The sequence below is a fragment of the Vitis riparia genome, chromosome 14, assembly GCF_004353265.1.
Source record: "Vitis riparia cultivar Riparia Gloire de Montpellier isolate 1030 chromosome 14, EGFV_Vit.rip_1.0, whole genome shotgun sequence".
In the NCBI taxonomy this organism is placed as follows: Eukaryota; Viridiplantae; Streptophyta; class Magnoliopsida; order Vitales; family Vitaceae; genus Vitis; species Vitis riparia.
The window spans coordinates 28,263,514-28,285,863 of NC_048444.1; the positions used below are offsets into that span (position 1 = coordinate 28,263,514).

The window sequence follows — 22,350 nt, forward strand, 5'->3', positions numbered from 1 at the left end:
AGGCTGAAAAAATCTGATGCTTATTATGTAAATTCTTCATTATATAATTGTAGATTAATTAAGACTAAACTATTTGCATTTGATCGAATTTATGGGTAAAGTTTTGCTTAATATTTTTGACACGTACAAACAAGCATCTAGCCACCAACCCAAGTCACAATTAAGAATCAATCTTAACCTCCTCCAAACCAACCCAACAAACACTTAGATCACCCTGATTGAATACTGCATAAGATGGCTGTGTTGCAGACTGATTGGTCTCGGTCTCGGTCTTGGTGGAGTACAATTAGGGAATCCCTCAAAAGTTTGGAGAAGAAGCAGAGCAGAAAGGAATATGAAACCAAGCTCCCAAGGAAGCATAACTTGAGCTTTGCTGTGGGTAAAAGTATTTCTTTCAGGACAAACAATCCTTCCATCTGTACATGTCAAAGAGTTTTTCTCTTTAAAAAGGCTCCCCGAAAATCTCTTCCTTTCTAGTTGTCTATCATATTTCATAGCTAAGCAATGGCCTTCGCCTATTCAGCCAATTTCTTTCTTATTCTAATCCTTTTACCTTCCCTTGAAGCCCTCTCCCATGGAACCTCCTTCAATGCCCAAAACCAAACCCTTGAACCTCTCCCCCATGCCTCCTCCTTCAATGCCCAAAACCAAACCCTTGAACCTCTCCCCCATGCCTCCTCCTCCAAAGACCAAAACCAGACCCTTCAAGCCCTGATCATACAAGCTTGCGCCAAAGTGGAGAATTACAGTTCATGTGTCTCCAGCATCCACAATGAGCTTGAAAGTATGGGGCCTCGCAGCCCCAGTTCCATCCTGACTGCCGCCCTCAAGACCACCCTCAATGAAGCCCGAATCGCCGTTCAAATGGTTACCAGGTTCAATGCTTTGTCAAGTAGTTATCGTGAACAAATAGCCATTGAAGACTGCAAGGAACTGCTTGATTTTTCAGTCTCAGAGCTGGCCTGGTCCTTGCTGGAGATGAAGAGTATTCGAGCTGGTTCGACGAATGTTCAATCTGAAGGAAACCTGAAGGCATGGTTGAGTGCTGCGCTGAGTAACCAAGACACATGCCTGGAAGGCTTTGAGGGCACGGACCGACGAATCGAGAGCTTCATCAGAGGAAGCCTGAAGCAAGTCACACAGCTCATCAGTAATGTTCTAGCCATGTATGTTCAACTCCATAGCTTGCCCTTTAAACCTCCCCGAAATAGTACCGAAAAAAGCCCAAGTCAGGACTTCCCAAAATGGATGACGGACGGGGATAAAGACCTTCTTCTTGCCCATCCAAACCAAATGGGGGTAGACACCACTGTATCGCTGGATGGCAGCGGTCATTACCGATCAATCGCGCAGGCCATTTATGAAGCTCCAAGCTATAGCAACAGGAGGTATATCATATACGTGAAGAAGGGAGTTTACAGGGAGAACATAGATATGAAGAAGAAAAAGACCAAGATCATGATTGTTGGGGATGGAATTGGAGCCACTGTGGTCACCGGAAACCGAAATTTCATGCAAGGATGGACCACTTTCAGAACTGCCACTGTTGGTGAGTCTGCTAAACTGCTATTTTATCAGTTTTCCTTTCATTGCATGCATATCCCAATTCTAAATTTTCTTCTTGCAGCTGTGTCTGGGAAGGGATTCATAGCTAGAGACATAACCTTTAGGAACACGGCCGGACCAAAGAACTTTCAGGGTGTTGCGCTGCGCGTAGATTCTGATCAGTCCGCGTTCTACCGCTGCAGCATGGAGGGTTACCAGGACACCCTTTACGCCCACTCCCTCCGCCAATTCTACCGTGAATGTGACATCCATGGCACCATAGACTTCATATTTGGGAATGGTGCAGCAGTCCTCCAGAACTGCAAGATCTTCACCCGAAAACCATTGCCCCTACAGAAGGTCACAATCACCGCACAAGGCCGGAAAAGCCCGGACCAGAGCACTGGATTCTCCATCCAAGACAGCTATGTCTATGCCACTCAACCAACTTACCTGGGGAGGCCATGGAAGCAGTATTCAAGGACTGTTTTCTTGAATACTTACATGAGCAGCCTGGTCCAGCCCAGAGGATGGCTAGAATGGAATGGGAACTTTGCTTTAGGCACATTGTACTATGGTGAGTATAGGAATTATGGCCCCGGTGCACTGTTGTCTGGCCGCGTCCAATGGCCAGGTTATCATAAAATTCAGGATGCTTCGGTGGCTAACTTCTTCACTGTTGGGCGGTTCATTGATGGGCTTTCATGGCTGCCATCCACTGGCGTCAGATTCTCAGCAGGTTTGAAGAATTAAGTCATGTATGAACCCTGTAATTTTTCAACATTTGTGATCATATATATTTGTATTGTTTCAGAGGTACACATTTTGTGGAGGGTGAAGTGTCTATTTTTCTAAGGATTTCTGTGGAACAACTGAGTGCAAGAACTTCTATTTGTATTGGAATTGCTTTGTAGCGTGTTAGTACATATCCTTCTAATAATTAATATTACAAGAATACAAACAGTTATCATCTTCAACACCAATACGTTCATTTTATCTTAACTATGTCCCATCAGTGATCAATGTAATTAGTACCGAATTAGTTCAAAATTACAGGCTTCAATGGCATTAAATGATAACAAACAAGACTCTATCTCAAAGGCCTAAATCGAGTAAATTAAGGGCTAAAATTTAGGTAGTCTTTGGAATGAGAAGCATGTGCTATGTTTGGAGTAACTTAACCAACCTTCAATATTTTTGTGGAGACACTCTTTTCCCTCCAAGCCTCTTGTTTGATAACTGAAATAACCAACTCCATCTTCTCCTACCTTCCTTCTTATAAATAAATTCCCTATAAAAATTAGAGACTTACACTCCGCATTGGGGTGGCAAACTAGCAAAGAAGATAGAAGAGGTTTTGCTTTGCAGTTCTGCAGACCCTCTTCTGATTGTATTTGAGCTGTTGAGCAGCTCTTTTGCCTCAAAGGGGAATTTTTGAAGAATTAGAGAATAAGATCAGGGAGGTTTTTCTTGTTCTTTTTGCTCCCTTGGGGTGTTGAAAGAGTTGCTGGGTTATTGAATATGGCTCAAAACTATTACAATAATGATAGAGGTAAGAAGAAGAAATTGGCCATTATTGGCTTTTCATCGATATTCCTGGTGGCCATGGTGATTGCCGTGATTGCTAGTGTTAACTCTAGCTCCAATGATTCCGGAAATGCCCAAAAACAAGAGATTTCTTCTTCAATGAAAGCTATCCAGGCCATTTGCCAACCCACTGATTATAAGGACGCTTGTGTAAACAGCCTCACGTCCAAGGCAGGCAATACAACTGACCCGAAAGACCTTGTTCAGGCAGCTTTTGCATCTGCCATGGAACAACTTTCTGCGGCTGCTAAGAACTCAACTCTCTTACAGGAGCTCAACAAGGACCCAAGAGCATCACAGGCCCTCCAGAACTGTGAGGACCTGGTGAATTACGCCATTGATGACCTCAAGAAATCATTTAACCAAGTGGGTGACTTTGATTACAGCAAGATGGATAATATAATTGCTGATATAAAGATTTGGCTCAGCGCTGTCATCACGTACCAAGAGACTTGCTTGGATGGCTTTGAAAACACAACAGGAGATGCTGGAGAGAAAATGAGGCAGATCTTGAAGACCTCCATGGAGCTGAGCAGCAATGGCCTGGCCATTGTCGGCGAAGTCTCCTCCATCCTTTCCAACTTACAGCTCGCTAACCTCAACCGACGCCTCCTTTCTGATGACCCTGCAGATCCTGATAATCACATAGATGATGAGTTCCCCTACTGGAGCCATTCTGAAGGCCGAAAACTCCTTCAAGCTAACGTTTCCGAGCTCAAACCTAACCTGACTGTGGCCAAGGATGGGAGCGGGGATTTCAAGACTATTAACGAAGCCATTCGGCAGCTTCCCAAGTTCAGCAACCAAACCTTCATATTGTACATCAAGAAAGGAATTTACGAAGAACAAGTGCAGATAAATAAGACCTTCACCAATCTAATGATGGTGGGCGATGGCCCAACTAAGACCAAGATCACCGGAAGCTTAAACTTCGTTGATGGAACACCCACCTTCAAAACCGCCACTGTTGGTATGCCCTCCTAGCATAAGTCTGTCTGATAAATATATATATATACATTCTTGGCCTGTTGGACTGTTACCTTACCTGACTCTATGAATTTGATGCAGCTGTGCTCGGAGATGGTTTCATCGCTAAGGGTATCGGTTTTGAGAATTCTGCAGGCGCAGCAAAGCATCAAGCTGTAGCGTTGCGGGTTCAATCTGATAGGTCAATCTTCTACAACTGTCAAATGGACGGCTACCAAGACACGCTCTACACGCACACCAAGCGCCAGTTCTACCGAGACTGCACCATCTCAGGCACTATCGATTTCATATTCGGTGATGCAGCTGTGATATTCCAAAACTGCACGTTCGTCGTAAGGAAGCCACTGGACAATCAGCAATGTATAGTAACCGCACAGGGAAGGAAGGAGAGGCGCCAGCCATCCGCCATTATCATCCAGAACTCGACCTTCACTGCAGACCCTCAGTACTATCCATACAGAAATGAACTCAAGTCATACCTTGGGAGGCCATGGAAGGAGTTCTCAAGGACTATTATCATGGAATCTTACATAGAAGATTTGATTCAGCCTTCTGGGTGGTTGCCATGGGCGGGGGATTTCGCTTTGAGGACATGCTTCTACACAGAGTTCAGAAATAGAGGCCCTGGTGCAAAGACACACGACCGGGTGAAATGGAGAGGAATCAAGACGATCAAACCATCCCACGCTATAGACTTTGCCCCGGGAAGATTCCTATCGGGTGATCGATGGATTCCTTCTACAGGAGTGCCCTACAACTCCGGTTTATTCACACTCCTTTCGAACGTGACTACTAAGTCTCAGGGTAGGATTTGATGAGAGCTTGTAACGTTTTCTTTTTCGTCTTCCTTCTCTGTGTGTGAACGACTACTAAGTTTGAAGATAAACTCACCATCCTCCATTATCAAAAGACAAATAGAAAGAAACTATAAAGATCATATATTGAATAGAAAGCATTGGAATGTGATCATTTTCCTTTTGAGATCCATGTAGGTACATACAATATTCCCTATGAAATTTTCACGTTCATGGATTGATCTTTAATTTGTTATGGCCTTACATGAAATCATAGAAACCACCCCTTACTGGCCTTGTGCTCATCACCCTTGATACCGCACCTATTACATCCTCAATTAATATTTTAAAACCATGGTCATGGCGCGATGGATCACGATCAAGAAAAACCAAAGGAATTTGGTATAGATCATGTTGATCTTAAGATCATAAAGAAAACATATATTTTTTGTGATGTCCCAAATTATAAGAAAAGTTTATGATATATGAGCAGCGACTCAACTAATGATATGCGGTAGTGCATCAATGTTGTGTCTCGCATAGTTCAAACTTAGCCTTCAACTAAAGAAATGCTAAGTTTGACAACTCATGGATCATATTGGCTATGGCAAAGACATCGAATGTCAACGTAAGAGGTTGAACTGATTTGCCATGTCACCTCCAAGAAGTTCCAAAGATGACATTCTAAAGCCATGAGGTTAGTAGCCTTACGCAAATAATATCAACATGAATTGTCACATTTTTCATCTAACAAGATTACTATATGATAGGGTGCAATAATGAAGGTTTTAAACTTGAGGATGGGTCACCCTAATGATGATTATTATGATAGACTGATAGGGTATGATGTTGGATTCCACAACGGATTTGACTTATCTTTATTGGACACCAATTGATTTTCAAATGAGATGATCAAATCTTGATTCATAAATATCATGAATCAAGGGTTATGGATTTGTGTCATGGGAGTATCATATATGTTAGGATGTAATAACACCGCTTTTAAACCTAAGACTGCGTCATTCAAACTCTTAGAACATGCTTATGAGATGTGATTTCAAATACTATAAAACGTTTAATACATCCTCATTGGACCTATTGGTTTTTAGATAAGATGTTCAAAACCTGATCCAAGAATATGAGATCATTGTATCATAAATGTTGCAGATAGATTGAATCAATGTAACATTATAATGCCACAAATGTTTAAAGCAATTAATTATATATGAAAAGCTAAATAATTGAACCAATTTGGATGTGGTTGAGGTTGATGTTGTTGGTAGAATTTCCCCATCTTCCATCTTTTCAAGTAAGGTAAATATTCTTTACTTCAATTAGTTATATTTGTTTTTATTGCACCCAGTTGCTCTACTATTAATATTCTTGATGGCTTTTCCTCTCTCAATCTCAACCTAGATAACTAATTGATGTAATGATTAGATAAATAGATGTAAAATTTTATTATTATTATTATTATTATTATTTTAGTTTATTTTTACCTTATTTCATAACTCACTTAGAACGTGTTTGCATGTGATTTTAAGAAATGTTTTTAATTTTTTTAATATTAAAATTTTTTATCTTTTAAAAATTAAAAAAACTAAAAACACTTCTTAAAATGATTGCCAAACGCCTCTTAGCTTGGTTAATTCCATCTATATGATCAAATCCAAAGTTTTTACTTTTACTCATTTAAAATTAACTCAATTTTAAACCAAATTTGAAAGCAATACTTGAATTAAGCTTGGGTTAGGCAACATGTTGAAGCGAACCATCAAAACGACGACGTTTCAAATCTCGATTCCAGTATAGGGATCCCAGTTTTGGATGAGAGCCTCACAGCGCAGCTCAAACGCTCCCGTTTTCTATGGCGGCATCGACGTCGTCCTCGTCCTCTGACTCATCCAGCCGGGACCACCGTCGCCGGCGTCTTCATCGCCGAGAAAAAGATGACGCCCTCAAGATCCGCAAGAAGAGTCGCTCTCACACGAAGCGTCGCCGTCGGCACTCCGATTCTTCATCCTCCTCCTCCATCGATTATTCCAGGTCCTTCAAGAAACCTTGAAATATTCATTTCGTTAATTTTTATGTGTTTTTCTATCAATCTGTGATGTACGGGTCTTTGTTATTTCTTCGATTCTCTTTGAGGTTTTTGTTTTTTTGTTTTACGGATTGATGCTCCGTTTGGTTTCTGAGAAAATTTGTGGAAGAAAAAGAAAGAGAAAGAGAAAGAGAATTGGATTCGAATTTTCAATGTTGGGTTTTTCTATTATTCGTAGGATCCTCCAAAGCCCCAATTTTCTGTTTTTTTTTTTTTTTTTTGCTCATCTATGTTCCTTGTGTTTGGTGTGCATGATTATATAAAATTCGTGCTATAATTTGAATATTCTTGTGATGTTTCTTAAAATTAATGCCTGTTTGTGTTGCAAGAAAACGTGGAAAAAGTAAAGAAATTAAAGTTAGAATCTTGCATTGTATGTTGTGTTGATGGAGCCAAACAATCATGCACTCTAACCGGGCTACATAATTTCTGAGATCATTTTAGGATTATGTAGAAGGTTCTCCTTCGATTAGATATAGATATATATATATATATATTCATGATTTGAGCTGAATTTAAGCTGGAATATAAACCAAACTCTGGCAAGCCTGCCTTTGACACCCATATATTTTGTTGGATTGGTTCATGCACAACCCATTTGTGTGTTTGATAGTGCAATTGCCGAGATAATTTCAATCTTATGAAGACATTTTTTTTGCATTAATGGTTTCAGTTGTATTGTTGATTAGTTTAATTAGATCAAGATTCAGATTTATTATTTAAATTTGAGACTTAATGATGAGTTGCTTGGTAGTATTGGTGGACCACTATTGCTTAATGGTTCCTGAAAGAATCATTCTTTGAAACTTTTCCTTCTTCATGATTGATGGTTTAATATAAACTGGGAGTTGGATGCTTATTTCCTCTGCCCAATTTATTTGTTCTTTTGGGATTTGGGTTTTATCCTTATGGGTTTTGCATGACCGTACAGATCAAGTTTTATCTTTCTAGTTTGGGACTTAATGGTTGTTATATCTCATGAGATTCATGCTTATATGAGTGTGTGCCTATTTGGTTATGCCTTCAACATAATTTAAGAAATTTAATTGTGTGATGGTCATTTCAAGCTCGTAAATGTTATTGTCTGAAAATCTGGGTGTTTATGGCACTAGCTTTTGATTCCATCTAAGAAATACAAGAGGATGGGATTTTATTTGTGTTAAGGATTGGGGATTGGATAAAATTTGCAGTCATAATGTAGAGATACTCCTTTTGGATTAGTTTGGGAGTTCTGCTCTTATGATCTATTACATTCATCAAATTTTATGTTTCTAAGACAAATGCTCACCACTTGCTCCCATCTCCTCCTGTTGATATCATTAAGAACCTAAGACAATATTATAGCAGTGCTCACTGTTTTTGTTTGCATGCTCCTTTGGCCATGTGGAGAGTGGTAGGTGGTTAAGTTATTCATTATTTTAGGATTTTAGAACCCATGGTTCCAAACTCATCTTCACTTATGAGCTCATTTATTTGTTTATTCATTCTCGCATTTCTATAGTTGTCACATATTCCTAAAAACACTTCTGTCAACATGCTTAGTTTGAAATAATTTGATTTTTTTGTGTAAACCTGAACACTCTGATTGACGTCTGTAACAAATACAGCTAGTCTTGTTACCAGAAACACCAATTTTCTTGTGTTACCCAACATTGTTTTCAATGTTCATAGTTTGAACTTGATTTAATTTCTGTGTATCTAAACAATCTGGCCATGTCCACAATCTCATGTAACTGAATCAAAAAGGTCTTACCAACCATTAGAAGTAGGATTATCTAACCCATGTTAGGAATCTTGTTATCCAACATTTTGAAGTCGATTCTTCCATAATTCTATTGCTTAGCTAAATATTGACCAAAAAATGGGAATGTGAAGCTTTCTAACATCCATGTATTTATGATCTTAGGAGTGATGGTTCTTCTGACAGTGAGCATGAAACATCTAATCATTCGAAGAGACGCAAACACAATGACAGGCCCAAGAAGGTGCTTGTTTGGATTTCTTTTCTCCTTTTTATATTACCTGTTTGTCTATCTGTGTAGTTTCATTGCCCTTTTTTCTTCTTCTCCTTTTTTAGAATAAGGAAAAAGAAAGAAGCAAGAGTCACCACCGAAAACGTCATAAGCAAAAAGATAAAGAGGTAAGCCACTATTCTCTCTGTAGTATTTTTGCCTTCACATAACATAACTTTTTGTATGATTACCCGATATGCTAATGGTTCATTATTAGAATCAATCAATCTACCTATCTATCAATCTATCTAATATATATATATATAGTGAGACATCTATACTGTTCAAATGGTCTAATATCAATTGAAAACCCATTGCAGTAGTTTAACCTTGGGAAATCTGTGGTGAAAAGCTTCTAATTGTGTAAAGAATTTAACTTGTAGACAACAGTTTTGATATCTGATGAGAAGATCAGTAATGATCAGGATGCCATTCGGGAAAACATCAGTTCCATCAGTCATGTACAAATGTTTGGGTGGGGAGCTTCCTTGGATCAATATGTAGGTCTTTGACAATCAGCTCAAAACAGTAACCATCTATGTGGTTTGTCAAACTCATCATGAAAATGACCACTAAAAGAAAATGTAGGAGAAAAATAATTGCCTAACAATCTGGTCAACTAGTAAATATTATTTTGCATGTGGGTACATCCCTTACTCTGCACAAAACCACCTTGGTGCTTTACTGTACACATTAAAATCATAATGTTGTTTGGTTTCAAGTACAGTTTCTGTTTTTCTATATCTGAGGGGCTTATAATATCTTCTTCCTCTTTATGGATTGGCTCTTTGAAATTGGAGCTGGGGTCTGTGACCTGACGACTGGGCGCTTGGTTGACTTGCCTGGATGTTGTTTCTGGTTGGATTTTTCCTGGAAATGGGAGCCATATATAGAAGGAGCAGGATGAGAGGAGCAGCAGTCCTGTACAGCTTTCTAAGGTTTGTCTTGTGCACCAAGATTTATTATTGCAGTTTTTACCTACTTTTACCCACTTGCTTCATTTTTCTTGTTCACTTCATCCAGTTTTTAGGGCGTGGCAAAGATGACAGTGTCCGCCGCAGTGCTGTCTCTGGAAAAAAGGTATGCCCTCTCTCCTTCAACAGCCCCTTTATTAGTTATGATAGGCAGCGGTAGTTAATTAGTCTTCGATTCTTCATTTGTAGATTCTATTGAAGCTTGACAAATCAAAGGAAGATAAGGCAGCAGAAAACAAACGAAACGAATTGCTGAAATTCTTGAATGCTAGTTATGATTGATATGTGTGGAGCTTGAGGGCAATGCAATAGAATTGAGAAGTGAGTGAAGGAACTGGATCAGCTTCCAAGTCCATCCAATATTCTTTCTCAGGGAGCATGGACCAAGTTGTTCAGCATGGGGTCGAATTCATATGATGTGTTTACAAGAAATGCAAGACATTATATTTTTACAGCCTGGAGCTTTTGTAAGAACTATGATGAGAACCCTTGATATATGGGTGTGATGGTGTATTTTATCGGACCGACGTGCTCTCTTAATTGAAATCTATTTGATTAGATACAAATGACCTTGAGCATTTAAATTTTGGTAATATCCATGATCTACTTTGGTTAGACACTTAGACATAGTTATTAGGCTGCTTACTGTATGTTGGGAAGCCCTATTATTTTTGGTTTTTACATGGAATTATGGTCTTCTAATGCTTTCACCCCTCCACATTTCCATCTCCATCATCAAGAAATGAATATTTGAACAGGCCCTTTTGAGTCCTCTTACCACCGGCTGATAATTTTTTGCCCTCACTTTTTTAACCCGCCTACCAAATTGAATGCCTACAGGGCTTTGAATGATCTGGGAAGATGGTTGATCCCAGACTCTCTATGAACTGGTCCATTCGACCAATCTTTTCAAATATTATTGCAGAGAGTCAAAGCTTTGAATCACAGGTTTTTCTAGGGTATCTTTTGGTGATGAATGAACAGTGATCACAAGGCTAAGAAAGTTCTTCTATATTTATACAATCATAAATACTAAGGTGCTTTGGTCAAACTGAACCCGAATCCAAAGAGGGGTTAAACAAATATTTTGATTAATCTTTTAATTTAAGATCAATCCAATCCGATGTATGAGACATTTAGACAAACATTTCAATACCCAAATTAAGGTTGAGTCAAGTTTTTTCAATCTGAATTTAATTTGGAGTGAACTTGGATTAAAGTTTTAATACCCAAATTTTGTTATTCTATATAACAATATTTATTTTATTTTTTTTAAAAAAGAATTAAATTATATCATGTAGTATATTTTAATTTTTTTTAAAATATAAATATAAATTTATTAATTTTTGTAATTATCTTGAAATTTATCCTATTTATTATTTAAATATTCATATAAATACATAGAAATTTTTTTATAAAAAAATATTCTAAATAAATTTTGAATTATACAATCTGGTTAACCTAATTAACTTGAATGCAATTGGATAAACTCATCTAACCTGATTAATTGATTTGGATTAAGTACGTTGGGTTTGCTTTTTAATGAACCTTATCAATCCACTTTGTTAATCTAATAAATTTTCATACTTCAGAAAAAAAAAGTGTGATGAGTTAGAATATATATTTTATTTTTATTTTTTTTATTAAAAAGGGTCTCATTGTGATCCTTTTTAGCTTTTCTACTTGGAAGAGTTAATTTACAACAATGAATTTTTGGCCTTTAATTTCCTGGGTACTACTGGGTACATGATAATATGATATATCTTCCATTTTGAATGGCAACCACAGGGCATAATGGTCATTTTGGGCTGGACCCACACCCCAAACAAGCACATATAAAAGGGGCATCCAGGGTTAGGGTTTGCATCTTGTGTTTAGAGTTCTTGACTATGGCCTCTCTCGCTGGCCTCTCTTCATCTACAATGTAGTGGGTTGGGTCAAATTTCTTTCTAGGGTTTTATTTTTCCTTCCTTGATTGATTTTCCAAAGAAGAATCACAAGGGTTGCACATAGTTCTTCTTGGAAATCCACACAGAAGATGATTTCCAGGATTTTATCTGTGCATAAAGAAAAAAAATGATCCATTCTGCTTGAGTCTTCTCCCCATTTCTCGATGGAGATGTGCTCCAATGTTATTGGCTTACAATTCCCCCAAACCCCATTTCTTTAATCTCACTGTTTGGTTCATATGAATCAAGGGTGTGTTTGGCTGTGGTGATATACGCATTTAATAACCTCTTTGTTGTTTTAATCCCACTGCTGCTTATTTTGCAGTCTTCTGGTTCTTGGCATTTAATTGGATCCACCTCTGGATTGGGCATTAGGGTTTTGAACCATGTGTCTGTCATCACTGAGATGGCTCCATTTTCTGTGTAAATCTCTGAGAAAATTTTCTGGGAAAGTGATATCTTTTGATGCTTTTGGCTGTAAGATGTCAAACCAACCAAAATAAATATGGGTCTGAAATCATTTGTTTAAAACTAGGGTTTTTAAATTTATATTGAAAGTGTAGTTTCAACAAGTATTTTCAAATAAATCTTAAAAAAAAAAAAAAATGAAAGTTTTAAAAGATTAAAATGAATATAGGTTGGAAGTGTTTTCAAAAATTATTTTTCAAAAATAGTTTTGAAAATTCTCACTATTTATATTTTGGTTAAAAAACCTAAAATGTTTTTAATCTGATTTTCATATTTTGATAAGAGAATTTTTATATGATCCTATTTTTAATATTTTTTGTATGATTATTTTTAAAGTAAACTTGAGAAAATAATTAAAAATTAAAAATATACTTTAAAAACTTTTTTTTTCTATTGTTCCTAATAAGTAGACTCAAAGAATGTGGAAGAATTACCACTTACTAGGGATAAAAAAAAAGGGGAAAGAAAACACACAAAAAAAAAGGAAGATTCCTTCTAAAATTTAACCACTCAAAAACTCTTTTGCTCTAATAAATATAATCAATTGATTGGAGGATTATTGTCAGCCCCTTAGTCACTTGACTCAATTATGGAGGAAATGGTCTTATGGTAGGCCTTGCACCCATGAGAGCCTAGATGAAGAGAGCAAGGAAGACTTGAATGTTTGGTGGTTCAAACTCCAGGAGCTAAGTGAGGAGGCCATGTGCGAGCCAGACATGCAATGCAGGCAAGCTAGACGTGCACTGCGAGTGAACTAGACAGTCCAGATTAGCACCGTGCGTGCACCAAGCTTATGTGGTGCAGATGAAGGCTGAGAGCTATTTTTGGAATTTAATTTATATTTATTTAATATTCCATTATGTTTCCTTAAACATATTGATGTCTCCTCTAGAAACTATGAAAATGACCCGTATTGCTCTTTAAGGGGGTAGGTGACTTAAGGGGAGCAGTGGAGCACCAAGGGAAAACCTTGATTGCACCAAAAGGGCACCATGACATGACCTTGGGTGTGCCTAAGACACACGGACGACATATGAGCACGTACACATGGGCTCCATGACATGTGTGGTGTGCACCCCGTGGCCGCAACGACACGGGGCCTGGTGCGGCCTACCTCCTCCCTATGCAGGCACGAAGGCGCCTAAGCCTTGTGTAGTGAGCCAGCTGAGGAAGCCATGGGCGCAATGCCATGGTCTGATGGGGCACTAGACAACAGTTGACTCGCACCCATAATGCCTACGCACAACACAGAGGCGCAATGACCTGTGCACTAAGAGAGATCAGTCATGGGCGCAATGCCATGGCTCGTTGTTATGGAGTTGGACCTAACAGTGGAAGCAAGCAACACGCTCAAACCATGGGCACCTAGACATGGCATGAGCTCACACATTAGTGTGGGGAAGACACTGATGCACCAGACACTTGGTTAGCTGGTTAGTGCATGCTGCCTGGTTAAGAAGGCCTCTATCAAAGACACGTTGGTGGACACCTGGTCACAAGAGGCACCTTAAGGGGAATGAGGCAGCTTGTTAGGGGGACTCTAGTGGCAGCTAGCTGTGATAGCAAGTGATCAAGTCAAGCAGTCAATTGACTTGCAGTTGGCTGAGATGCTGATGGCTGGTGCAAGTGGGTGGTTCACGAGCAGGCCATTATCTGGGTAGTGGGTGGTTATGCAAGACAGTTTTGGGTTGTTTTGGCCAGTTGCATAACCACCAGATTGACTCAAAGTTTTGAATTTGGAAATTCAAAATGTAACTGCAGACTAGGTCTTTTAAAAGGGCTCTGACTCCTGCATTCTTGAGAGAACAGAGATGAGAGATGGGGGATATGGTTCTCTTAATGCTTGGGGTGTAAGCATTGTTCTCTGACTCAGGGAAAACAATTTTGTATCTTGTAGAGAGTTTAATATAAGTTGGGAAGGGTTCTCGTAATCTCGTTTGTGTCCCTATTACATTGTTCTTATGTTGCTTTTATTGTGTTTTTCTAAAGGTTGGGAAGAAAGGTTGGCTAAGGAAGGGTCCTTAGCACCGCACACTCGTGAAAAATTTAGAGTGAGATTAAGGGGTATGACACTTACCATGGATGAATTTATGCACCATTCTGCACATCTCTTTTGTCTTTCTGCAAGCATCTCAGTCAAAGCCCCTTTGTACTTCACTTTATCCGTCAAATTTGTAGTTCTTTTAAACTTGAAAGACTTCTTACTCAAAATGGCCGAGTAACAACCAAACGACGCCTTAGGGCTCATGGGTTTATTGTTTTCGAGAATAGTTTTATTTTTCAAATATTAAAAGAAAGGAAAACATGTTTGTTACAAACTAAAAGTGTTTTGTTTTAATTGTTTTCATTTATTTTTTAAAAACTATTTTAAAAACTAACTATATAAATATAGAAAATGGTTAAGAATAAAATACTATATATAAAATTTATTTTAAAAATATGAAAACATATTAAAAATATTTTAATTTTTTAAATATTTTTTATGAGAAAAATTTTAAAATAATTTTCAAAAACTGTTTTTTAAAAATGAGTTACAAAACAAAATCTTAGGGTATGTTTGACAACTATGAGAACAATTTTTTATTCCCAAAATAAAAAAATTAGGAAAACACATTTGGTAATAAAAAATTGTTTTTTGTTTTTTATTTTTAATTGTTTTATATTGTTTTTACTTATTTTTTAAAGCTATTTAAAAAAAATGATTATATAAATATATAGAATGATTAAAAATAAAATATTGGACATAAAAATTATTTTTAAAACATATTTTTAAAAACTAATTTCAAAAACAATTTTCTATTTTCTAGAATAAAAAAAAACTGAAAAATACGGTAGACAACCACAAATTATTTTTTGTTATCAGAAAACAACATGGTGTTTTCAAAGAATATATTTTAGTTATTTTTGGTTGTTTTTTGAGAACTGTTTAAAAAAATAATTATACAAACATATATATAATTATTAAAAATAAAGTTGTGAACATAAAAACTATTTTAAAAATATTAAAAACAGATTAAAAACATTTTAAATTCCTAAATAGACTTTTATTTTATAAAATATCATAGAACATTTTTCTAAAACTATTCTTAAAAACTATTTTTTAAAAACAATTACTAAACAAGGCATTAATCCTTTTGGGAGAATCCCTTTCTTGATGACATCTTGATTAAAAACCATACTTTTGTGGCTTTCATTCGCCTTGAATTTCCAATCTGTAACTTGGCCAAGGTGATAACCAGAAACTATAAACCGAAATCTGTTATGCCGCCATTAATGTGATTAATCACTTGTTAGCTTAATCCAATTAACACCAGGAAAAAATGATGAAAAGATCTAATAATGTTGCACATCAACAGTCAAAGTATTGGCCATGAAGAAGTTGAAGTACAAGTTGGTGAAGCCATTAATGTATGCAAATAAAATTAGGATTCATCCATGCATCACTTTCAGGAGCAGTTTCAGTGTTGCAGTTCTCCATTGAAGGAGGGTATTTATTGCAATGTGTTGCAGGCTGCTGAATGATCAATTCAAATTTCCATTTAATTTCAGAAGTTGGAAACTTAAACCGCCTTATACTAATGGTCCATCTTCAACCCAAGTGTTTGGCACAATGGAAAGTGACAGAGTTGGTGAAAGAAAACAAAAGTTTTTAGATGGAAAACTGTTGGCTATTCCTTTTGAGATATGTACAAATATGGCCAGGCACAGCTTGGTCCACAAGGGACCTCTAGCTATGCTTTGAAAATCATTTACTACTAAGCTTTGTGTCCATGCATGCTTGTTGGCCTTTAACTTCCAAAGGGTCATTGTTCATCACCAAATCGAGTTCATGAGATCGATGGATCGATCAATCATCGATAGTGACTCTAACATGGTCACCTAACATGGCTTGCACCACTTCACCAATTTGATGACATTGTTTCAATTAAGGAAGCCTCGCTTCTGTTGCCCCATTGCATATATGCTCATGTACTTAATTTCTAGGGCCCCTCCCTTTGGTCAGTTGCTCCCTAGCCACATAATAATGAAAAATCCCAAAAGGATGGCGTGGATTCCAGTTGGTAAAACATAAATATCATTCATTATTCATACTAAAGTCTGTTAAAGACTCTAGATTTAACAGGGGTTTGAATTAAATTTCATCAACCCTTTTGCCACAGAACTTGGCATGAAATACAGAAAGAAAGCTAAGAAAGTAGAGCCTGAAAAACAATCAATATAGATGAAATGGGACCAACAACCATGGCTAGAGAATAGTACTTAAAAAGCCAAAAGATCAAACACTACCAGATAAGAAGTTGGTAATGGTTAAAGCAGTACTGCATAGCTGGTTAAATATTGTGCTTCTACCAGTCAATGGAGACTTATGGCCTGGACGATCAAGGAACCCCTCCTCACATGACTCGGCATCCGCCATGGCAGCGGTCACCCATGTGTTAACATCATTGTATCCCTTGGATTCCAGAGCTTTCAATGAGTCCTCAATCCGATCCAGCGCATCTTCATAGTTTTCGGAACAATCAGCGAGGCATTGGTGTGTATAGCGGTCTGAATGAGACTTGTTAAGCAACTTCTGAACATATTTTTTGATTTCAGTAGCATTTGCTGCAGCAAGTTTTAGTGCAATTGTGGTAAGCTCAAAGAGGTCTGCATCCTTGCTTTCTGGGACTGATTGTAGGGAACTTATGCACAGATTCTTGTAGATTGCATGATCACAAACTTGGGCGATCAGCTCCTCCCCTAATGATGATTTCTGATTTGGTATGATTAATCCTAAGTCCTGGTCCTCTTGGGCCAAGATTTGATGTGGCCAGAAGGCAAGAATTAGGATGAAGAAGACACTAGAGATTGTGTTCATGTCTTTGTAGCTGGTTTTCTTGTTTGGTTGGTGGGAATTTTGGGCGATTTTCTTGTTGGGGGTGGTGGGTATTGGGCTAAGAACTTGAAGGGAAAAACATCAAACATGTAGGGCATGTGAAGGATGTCTTTAATCACGTGTTGGTTTTGAAGAAGGGGTGTAATTGCTTGGTTGACCATTTCATTTTAGAGTTTTGTGTTTGGCCACCCAATTTACAAGCTCCATTTAGCTCTATTCTAGCACTTGTGGACAAGCATTCTAGGCCAAGCGAGTGCTTAGGGTTTGGGTAAAGTCATGCCAAGTATGTATTAGGAAAACAAAATATTAGGGTTTTGATGAAGGCCATGCATGTTAGGTAAATGTTAAAAGGATAAAAATATTAGGGTTTCAATAAAGTCATATTAAATAATCATTAGAAAAATAAAATATTAGAATTTCGATAAAGTCCTATCAAGGAGGTGTTAACGAGAACAAAATATTGGGGTTTCAATAAAATCATGTTAAGTAATTAACACCATATATATATATATATATTAATATTTCTCTAAAATCATGTTTACAATAATAAAATTATTCAGGATTCGATAAAGTTCATGAAAGTACTAGGAAAACAAAATACTAGGATTTTGTGTGAAATATGTGTTAAGAAAATATATTTTATCTTTCATACGAGTGCGAGTGTTAAAGAGTAGAGTTGAAATTTAGTTAGATTATTTGTTATCCAGATTTTGTTAGACTTCTTATTTTAAAAAACTAAAAAAATAGTGGGTGAAAGGAATTGAAATCAAACAAAAATGCTTAATTAGATTATCAATAATTAAGAGAACTTTCCTAGTGGCTTTAAGATTTAGTATTTTTTTTGAAGAGGGTACATTTATTATCAAAATAATTTAAAGTAATAAATGAGAATTTAATAATTTGTTGACAATAATTAAAAAACCACCAACCCTAAAAGCAAAGTTTTATTAAGAAATAGATGAAACCGTAAAATATATTGAGGTTGAGGTTAGTTTGATTGAGGGTATTTGACATGTCTATTATGCAAACTCTTGCTTTTATGATAGGGTTAGACAATCATTGGAATTAGGACAAGTACTAGAAATAGAAATGAAATTTTTTGATACTATATATATATAAATTCATCACACACAAAATAAGAATATGTCAAACTCAAATTAATGAATGTTATTTATATCTCTCTACCTACAATACTATGAATAATTATTTGTATCTTATAATCCAATTAAAAGAATTTGACAATTTAATGCTCCCATGTGGTATTAATGAGGGGCGACCCCTAAATTATTGAAAGTTTTTCCTTATGAACGTTTGTACCCTTAGAAAAATGTCCATATTCCAACCTTCTACTTAAAGGAGATTAGTTAAGAGTTGTGGAATAGGGTCATAATTAACCATCATGCAGTCACAAGAACTCCAAGGACATGGATTGAAGTATGGGCAGGGCCACACACGTATATGGGCATGCATCACATGTTCCAACCCTCTTTTGAGAGAATTATTGTGAATAGACTTGACTACTTTACGCCAACTACTCTCTTTTTAATAATGAAAGGTATATGGAAAAATGTGATAAATTTGATGTCATATTACCACAAACTAAATTTGCTATATGTTATAACAACCAATCAAGCACAGATTAAGTACAAAATTAGTGTATATACACACACACACTCACCTCATTTAGAGGGATTTATAAACTCTCTTTTAAATATTAATAAAAATAGATATAAAAGGTTTAAATCTAGATGAAAAAGTAAAAAATATTTGGTATATTGAGATATGATAATGGGACAAATACTCCCAATATTGGGACTAGTGTAGGGAGGACTTGATCAAAGTTAAAATGGGTTTGAGATTTTGTTTTAAATTTGATGGGGTTTGATTATCATATCACCGTCACCTTGACTTCAACTTAGGTTAGTTGGTTTGGGATTATATGAGCGTTTGAAATTGTGTTTTAAACTTTAAGTGGGTCTGATTATTTTGTCACCCTCATCTTGACTTCAACTTGGGTGAGTTGGTTTGGAGTTGCACCCGGGTTCGAAATTTTGTGGGTTTGATTATTATGTTACCCTTACCTTGACTTCAACTTGGGTGAGTTGATTGGGGGTTGCACCCGGGTTTGAAATTTTGTGGGTTTGATTATTATGTTACCCTTACCTTGACTACAACTTGGGTGAGTTGGTTTGGGGTTGCGAGTTGGTTTAGGGTTGCACCCGGGCTTGAAATTTTGTGGGTTTGATTACTATGTTACCCTTACCTTGACTTCAACTTGGGTGAGTTGGTTTTTGGGACCGAAATAGTCATCCAAGTCTAATCCAAATAAGTGATCGTCGGAGCATGGCAAATTGTAGTCCATATCGTAGTTGAAACAACTCCATTCGGTGGACTGTCTCTCTCTCTGGCATTTATAGCTAGGGTTTTACACTATTGGTGTCTCCAAAGAAAAGGAAAAAAACACCGGCTTTTTCCTAACCTCTATCCAAGTACTAATGGCACACTCTACTCTGAATGAAGTGCATTTACTCTCCCCTACTCTCCTCTCTACTTTAAAACCCTGAACCCAAGTTTCTCCCCACATGAATCACAGCTAGAGAGGAAGGAGAGGGAGAGGGAGAGGGAGAGGGAGAGGGAGAGGAAGGGAGAGGGAGAGGGAGAGGAAGGGAGAGAGAGAGAGAGAGAGAGAGAGAGAGACTCAGGAGAAAAGAGTGAGAGAGGGAGATGGAGGGGATAGAGCATAGAATGGTGAGTGTTAATGGCATAAAAATGCATGTAGCAGAGAAAGGACAAGGCCCAGTTGTGCTGTTCCTACATGGCTTCCCTGAGCTTTGGTATACATGGAGGCATCAGATCATTGCCATGGCTTCACATGGATACCATGCTGTGGCTCCTGATCTGAGGGGCTACAGTGACTCCGAAGCTCCAGCTTCATTCACCAGCTACACTTGCCTTCATGTTGTTGGTGATCTTATTGCTCTTATAGATTATCTTGGAGCTGATAAGGTGTTCCTTGTGGGACATGACTGGGGTGCTCAGATAGGGTGGTATATGTGCCTCTTTAGGCCTGATAGAGTGAAGGCATATGTGTCCCTTACTGTCCCCTTCAGGCCCAGGAACCCCAAGATTAGGCCAATTGAAGGGATGAGAGCTTTCTTTGGAGATGACTACTACATGTGCAGATTTCAGGTTTCTCTATCTTCTCCACCCTTTTGGTAGATTTAGCTTGTGGGGTTTCTTTTTCTTTTTTTTTTTTTGAATTCTTTCTCTAGAAGCACAATCTAACAGTCATGATAAAAGGCTTTTTTCCATTTTGAGAAACGATTCCTAGAGGTCATTCTCATGTCCTGATCCTGTGAGCCCTCTTTCAGATAATTATGACACACCTGCCCAAGCACACAAACCATTAATTCCTATTTGAATTTGAAATGAAAAAAAAAAAAAAGTTGCAGTCTGCTCCATTTGTGATTCTGATCAAGGGGTGGTTTTGTTTTTCTTTCCATGTAAGGAGGAATGAGTCTTAATAATGAAGCATATGTAGTCTAAATCTTTGATAAATGAGTGTAACATCCACAGATTAATGAGAGAACAATTGGGTTTTCAGGATTTTTACAGTCCTTGCAAATATCAGAAGATTGTGTATTCATTTGCCTTTTCAGGATTTTGGCTCTGATGCATTATATGTATACTGCCCTTTGTTTCTCTTACATTGGTTTTTGCTGTTTGTCCTGTAGAAGCCTGGGGAGATTGAAGCTGAGATTGCCCATCTCGGTAGCAAAGAAGTACTCAAGAGAATTCTAACAGACCGCAAACCGGGTCCTCCCTGCTTGCCTAAAGAAAATCCATTTGGAATCAAAGCCATTCCTCCCAGTCCCTTGCCCTCTTGGTTTTCAGAAGAAGACCTTAACTACTATGCCAGAAAATATGATGAGAAGGGCTTCACTGGAGGGTTGAACTACTACAGAGCTTTGGATTTGTATGTTTCTTAGGCCTGCCTCTTCTCATTTCAGGGCAGTTCCAATTTTGGCCTATTGTATTCAGATGTAATGCTTTCTGTCCTTGTTGCAGAAATTGGGAGCTCACGGCACCATGGACAGGGGAGCAAGTGAGAGTTCCGGTTAAATTTGTCGTAGGCGATCTGGACATGGTCTATACTACTCCAGGGGTGAAGGAATATGTAGACTCTGGTGCCTTCAAGAAAGATGTGCCATGTTTGGAGGATATTGTTATAATTGAAGGAGCCGGTCACTTCATCAACCAGGAAAAAGCAGAGGAAATCAACAATTACATTGTGGATTTCATCAGGAAGTTCTAATCTGCTGTTTTTGAGTCGTGTTTCTTGTGAGCATTGGATTTCATGTTATCATCTTTAGCTCAAGTTGGTACCACTATATAGTAGGAAATTCGCTTGTTATATCTATATCCTCAGTGTCCAAGAAAAGTATGGAGTTCTTTTTTGTTGCTTTCCTTTCTGCCCTCAGCAATTGCCTTTCACCATATTGATGATCAAAGAAGTGTACAGATATTGTATTTCTATGACTTGGAAGCCCAGAAGCCATTTTTTCTGCACATCCCAATCATCATTTTATCTAACGATTTTGGATACAGCCATTTTTGAGTTATGTCAACTGGGTAATTACTTAATCTTCAGATACATTACTGGGTTTTGTTCCTCTCTGGTTAGAACTTCTGCCTTTTTTTGGGCTTTGTTAGATATGGATTGGTGCAGGCATTCCAGCTTATTTTTTTATTACCGTACTCTAAAGTCCCAAGAAATCACATGAAGATTAGATCTCTTAAGTGGAGGATTGGTAGGCCAAAATAATCGATTTCAGGGCAACCTAGATAAAATCTCAGCACAGAACCGAGCCTTCTGGTGATTAAAGACTTGAATCACAAACCATCTGCCTTTAGTTTTGGACAATTTCAATCCCCTGTTCGAATCCATAGCTGCCTCAGTTACCAATTTGGAGATACCACATCCCCACTGCATAACACCGCATGATACCACACAATTCAAAGGAATAAGGTACTAGGCATATGACTTTTTGAGTTGG

At 37.6% G+C, this 22,350-nt stretch overlaps 5 protein-coding genes across 6 annotated transcripts; 4 read left to right on the forward strand and 1 right to left on the reverse strand.

The window, feature by feature from the left end:
• Positions 1-229: 229 nt before the first annotated feature.
• Positions 230-2,508, forward strand: LOC117930353 (putative pectinesterase/pectinesterase inhibitor 22). The gene is made up of 2 exons (XM_034850973.1): positions 230-1,549; positions 1,628-2,508. The coding sequence occupies exons 1-2, from the start codon at positions 505-507 to the stop codon at positions 2,296-2,298; spliced, it is 1,716 nt and encodes a 571-aa protein (XP_034706864.1). The 5' UTR covers positions 230-504; the 3' UTR covers positions 2,299-2,508.
• A 369-nt stretch (positions 2,509-2,877) lies between these two features.
• On the forward strand, positions 2,878-5,160 carry LOC117930065 (putative pectinesterase/pectinesterase inhibitor 28). Its single transcript, XM_034850511.1, has 2 exons — positions 2,878-4,102; positions 4,201-5,160. Exons 1-2 carry the CDS (start codon positions 3,067-3,069, stop codon positions 4,932-4,934), a joined length of 1,770 nt encoding a protein of 589 aa, XP_034706402.1. The 5' UTR covers positions 2,878-3,066; the 3' UTR covers positions 4,935-5,160.
• A 1,577-nt stretch (positions 5,161-6,737) lies between these two features.
• LOC117931380 (peptidyl-prolyl cis-trans isomerase G) lies at positions 6,738-10,584 on the forward strand. The gene is made up of 6 exons (XM_034852353.1): positions 6,738-6,959; positions 8,921-8,999; positions 9,092-9,154; positions 9,920-9,964; positions 10,050-10,106; positions 10,190-10,584. The coding sequence occupies exons 1-6, from the start codon at positions 6,781-6,783 to the stop codon at positions 10,280-10,282; spliced, it is 516 nt and encodes a 171-aa protein (XP_034708244.1). The 5' UTR covers positions 6,738-6,780; the 3' UTR covers positions 10,283-10,584.
• A 5,891-nt stretch (positions 10,585-16,475) lies between these two features.
• LOC117931151 (pectinesterase inhibitor-like) lies at positions 16,476-17,384 on the reverse strand. The gene has a single exon (XM_034852055.1). It carries the CDS (start codon positions 17,273-17,275, stop codon positions 16,694-16,696), a length of 582 nt encoding a protein of 193 aa, XP_034707946.1. The 5' UTR covers positions 17,276-17,384; the 3' UTR covers positions 16,476-16,693.
• A 2,577-nt stretch (positions 17,385-19,961) lies between these two features.
• LOC117930212 (epoxide hydrolase A) lies at positions 19,962-21,862 on the forward strand. Of its 2 annotated transcripts, none has more exons than XM_034850729.1 (3): positions 19,962-20,482; positions 21,028-21,269; positions 21,362-21,862. In XM_034850729.1, the coding sequence occupies exons 1-3, from the start codon at positions 20,018-20,020 to the stop codon at positions 21,606-21,608; spliced, it is 954 nt and encodes a 317-aa protein (XP_034706620.1). In that variant the 5' UTR covers positions 19,962-20,017; the 3' UTR covers positions 21,609-21,862. The 2 variants fall into 2 exon arrangements, with proteins under 2 accessions (XP_034706620.1, XP_034706621.1); XM_034850730.1 differs by having other exon boundaries at positions 21,031-21,269.
• Positions 21,863-22,350: the final 488 nt, after the last annotated feature.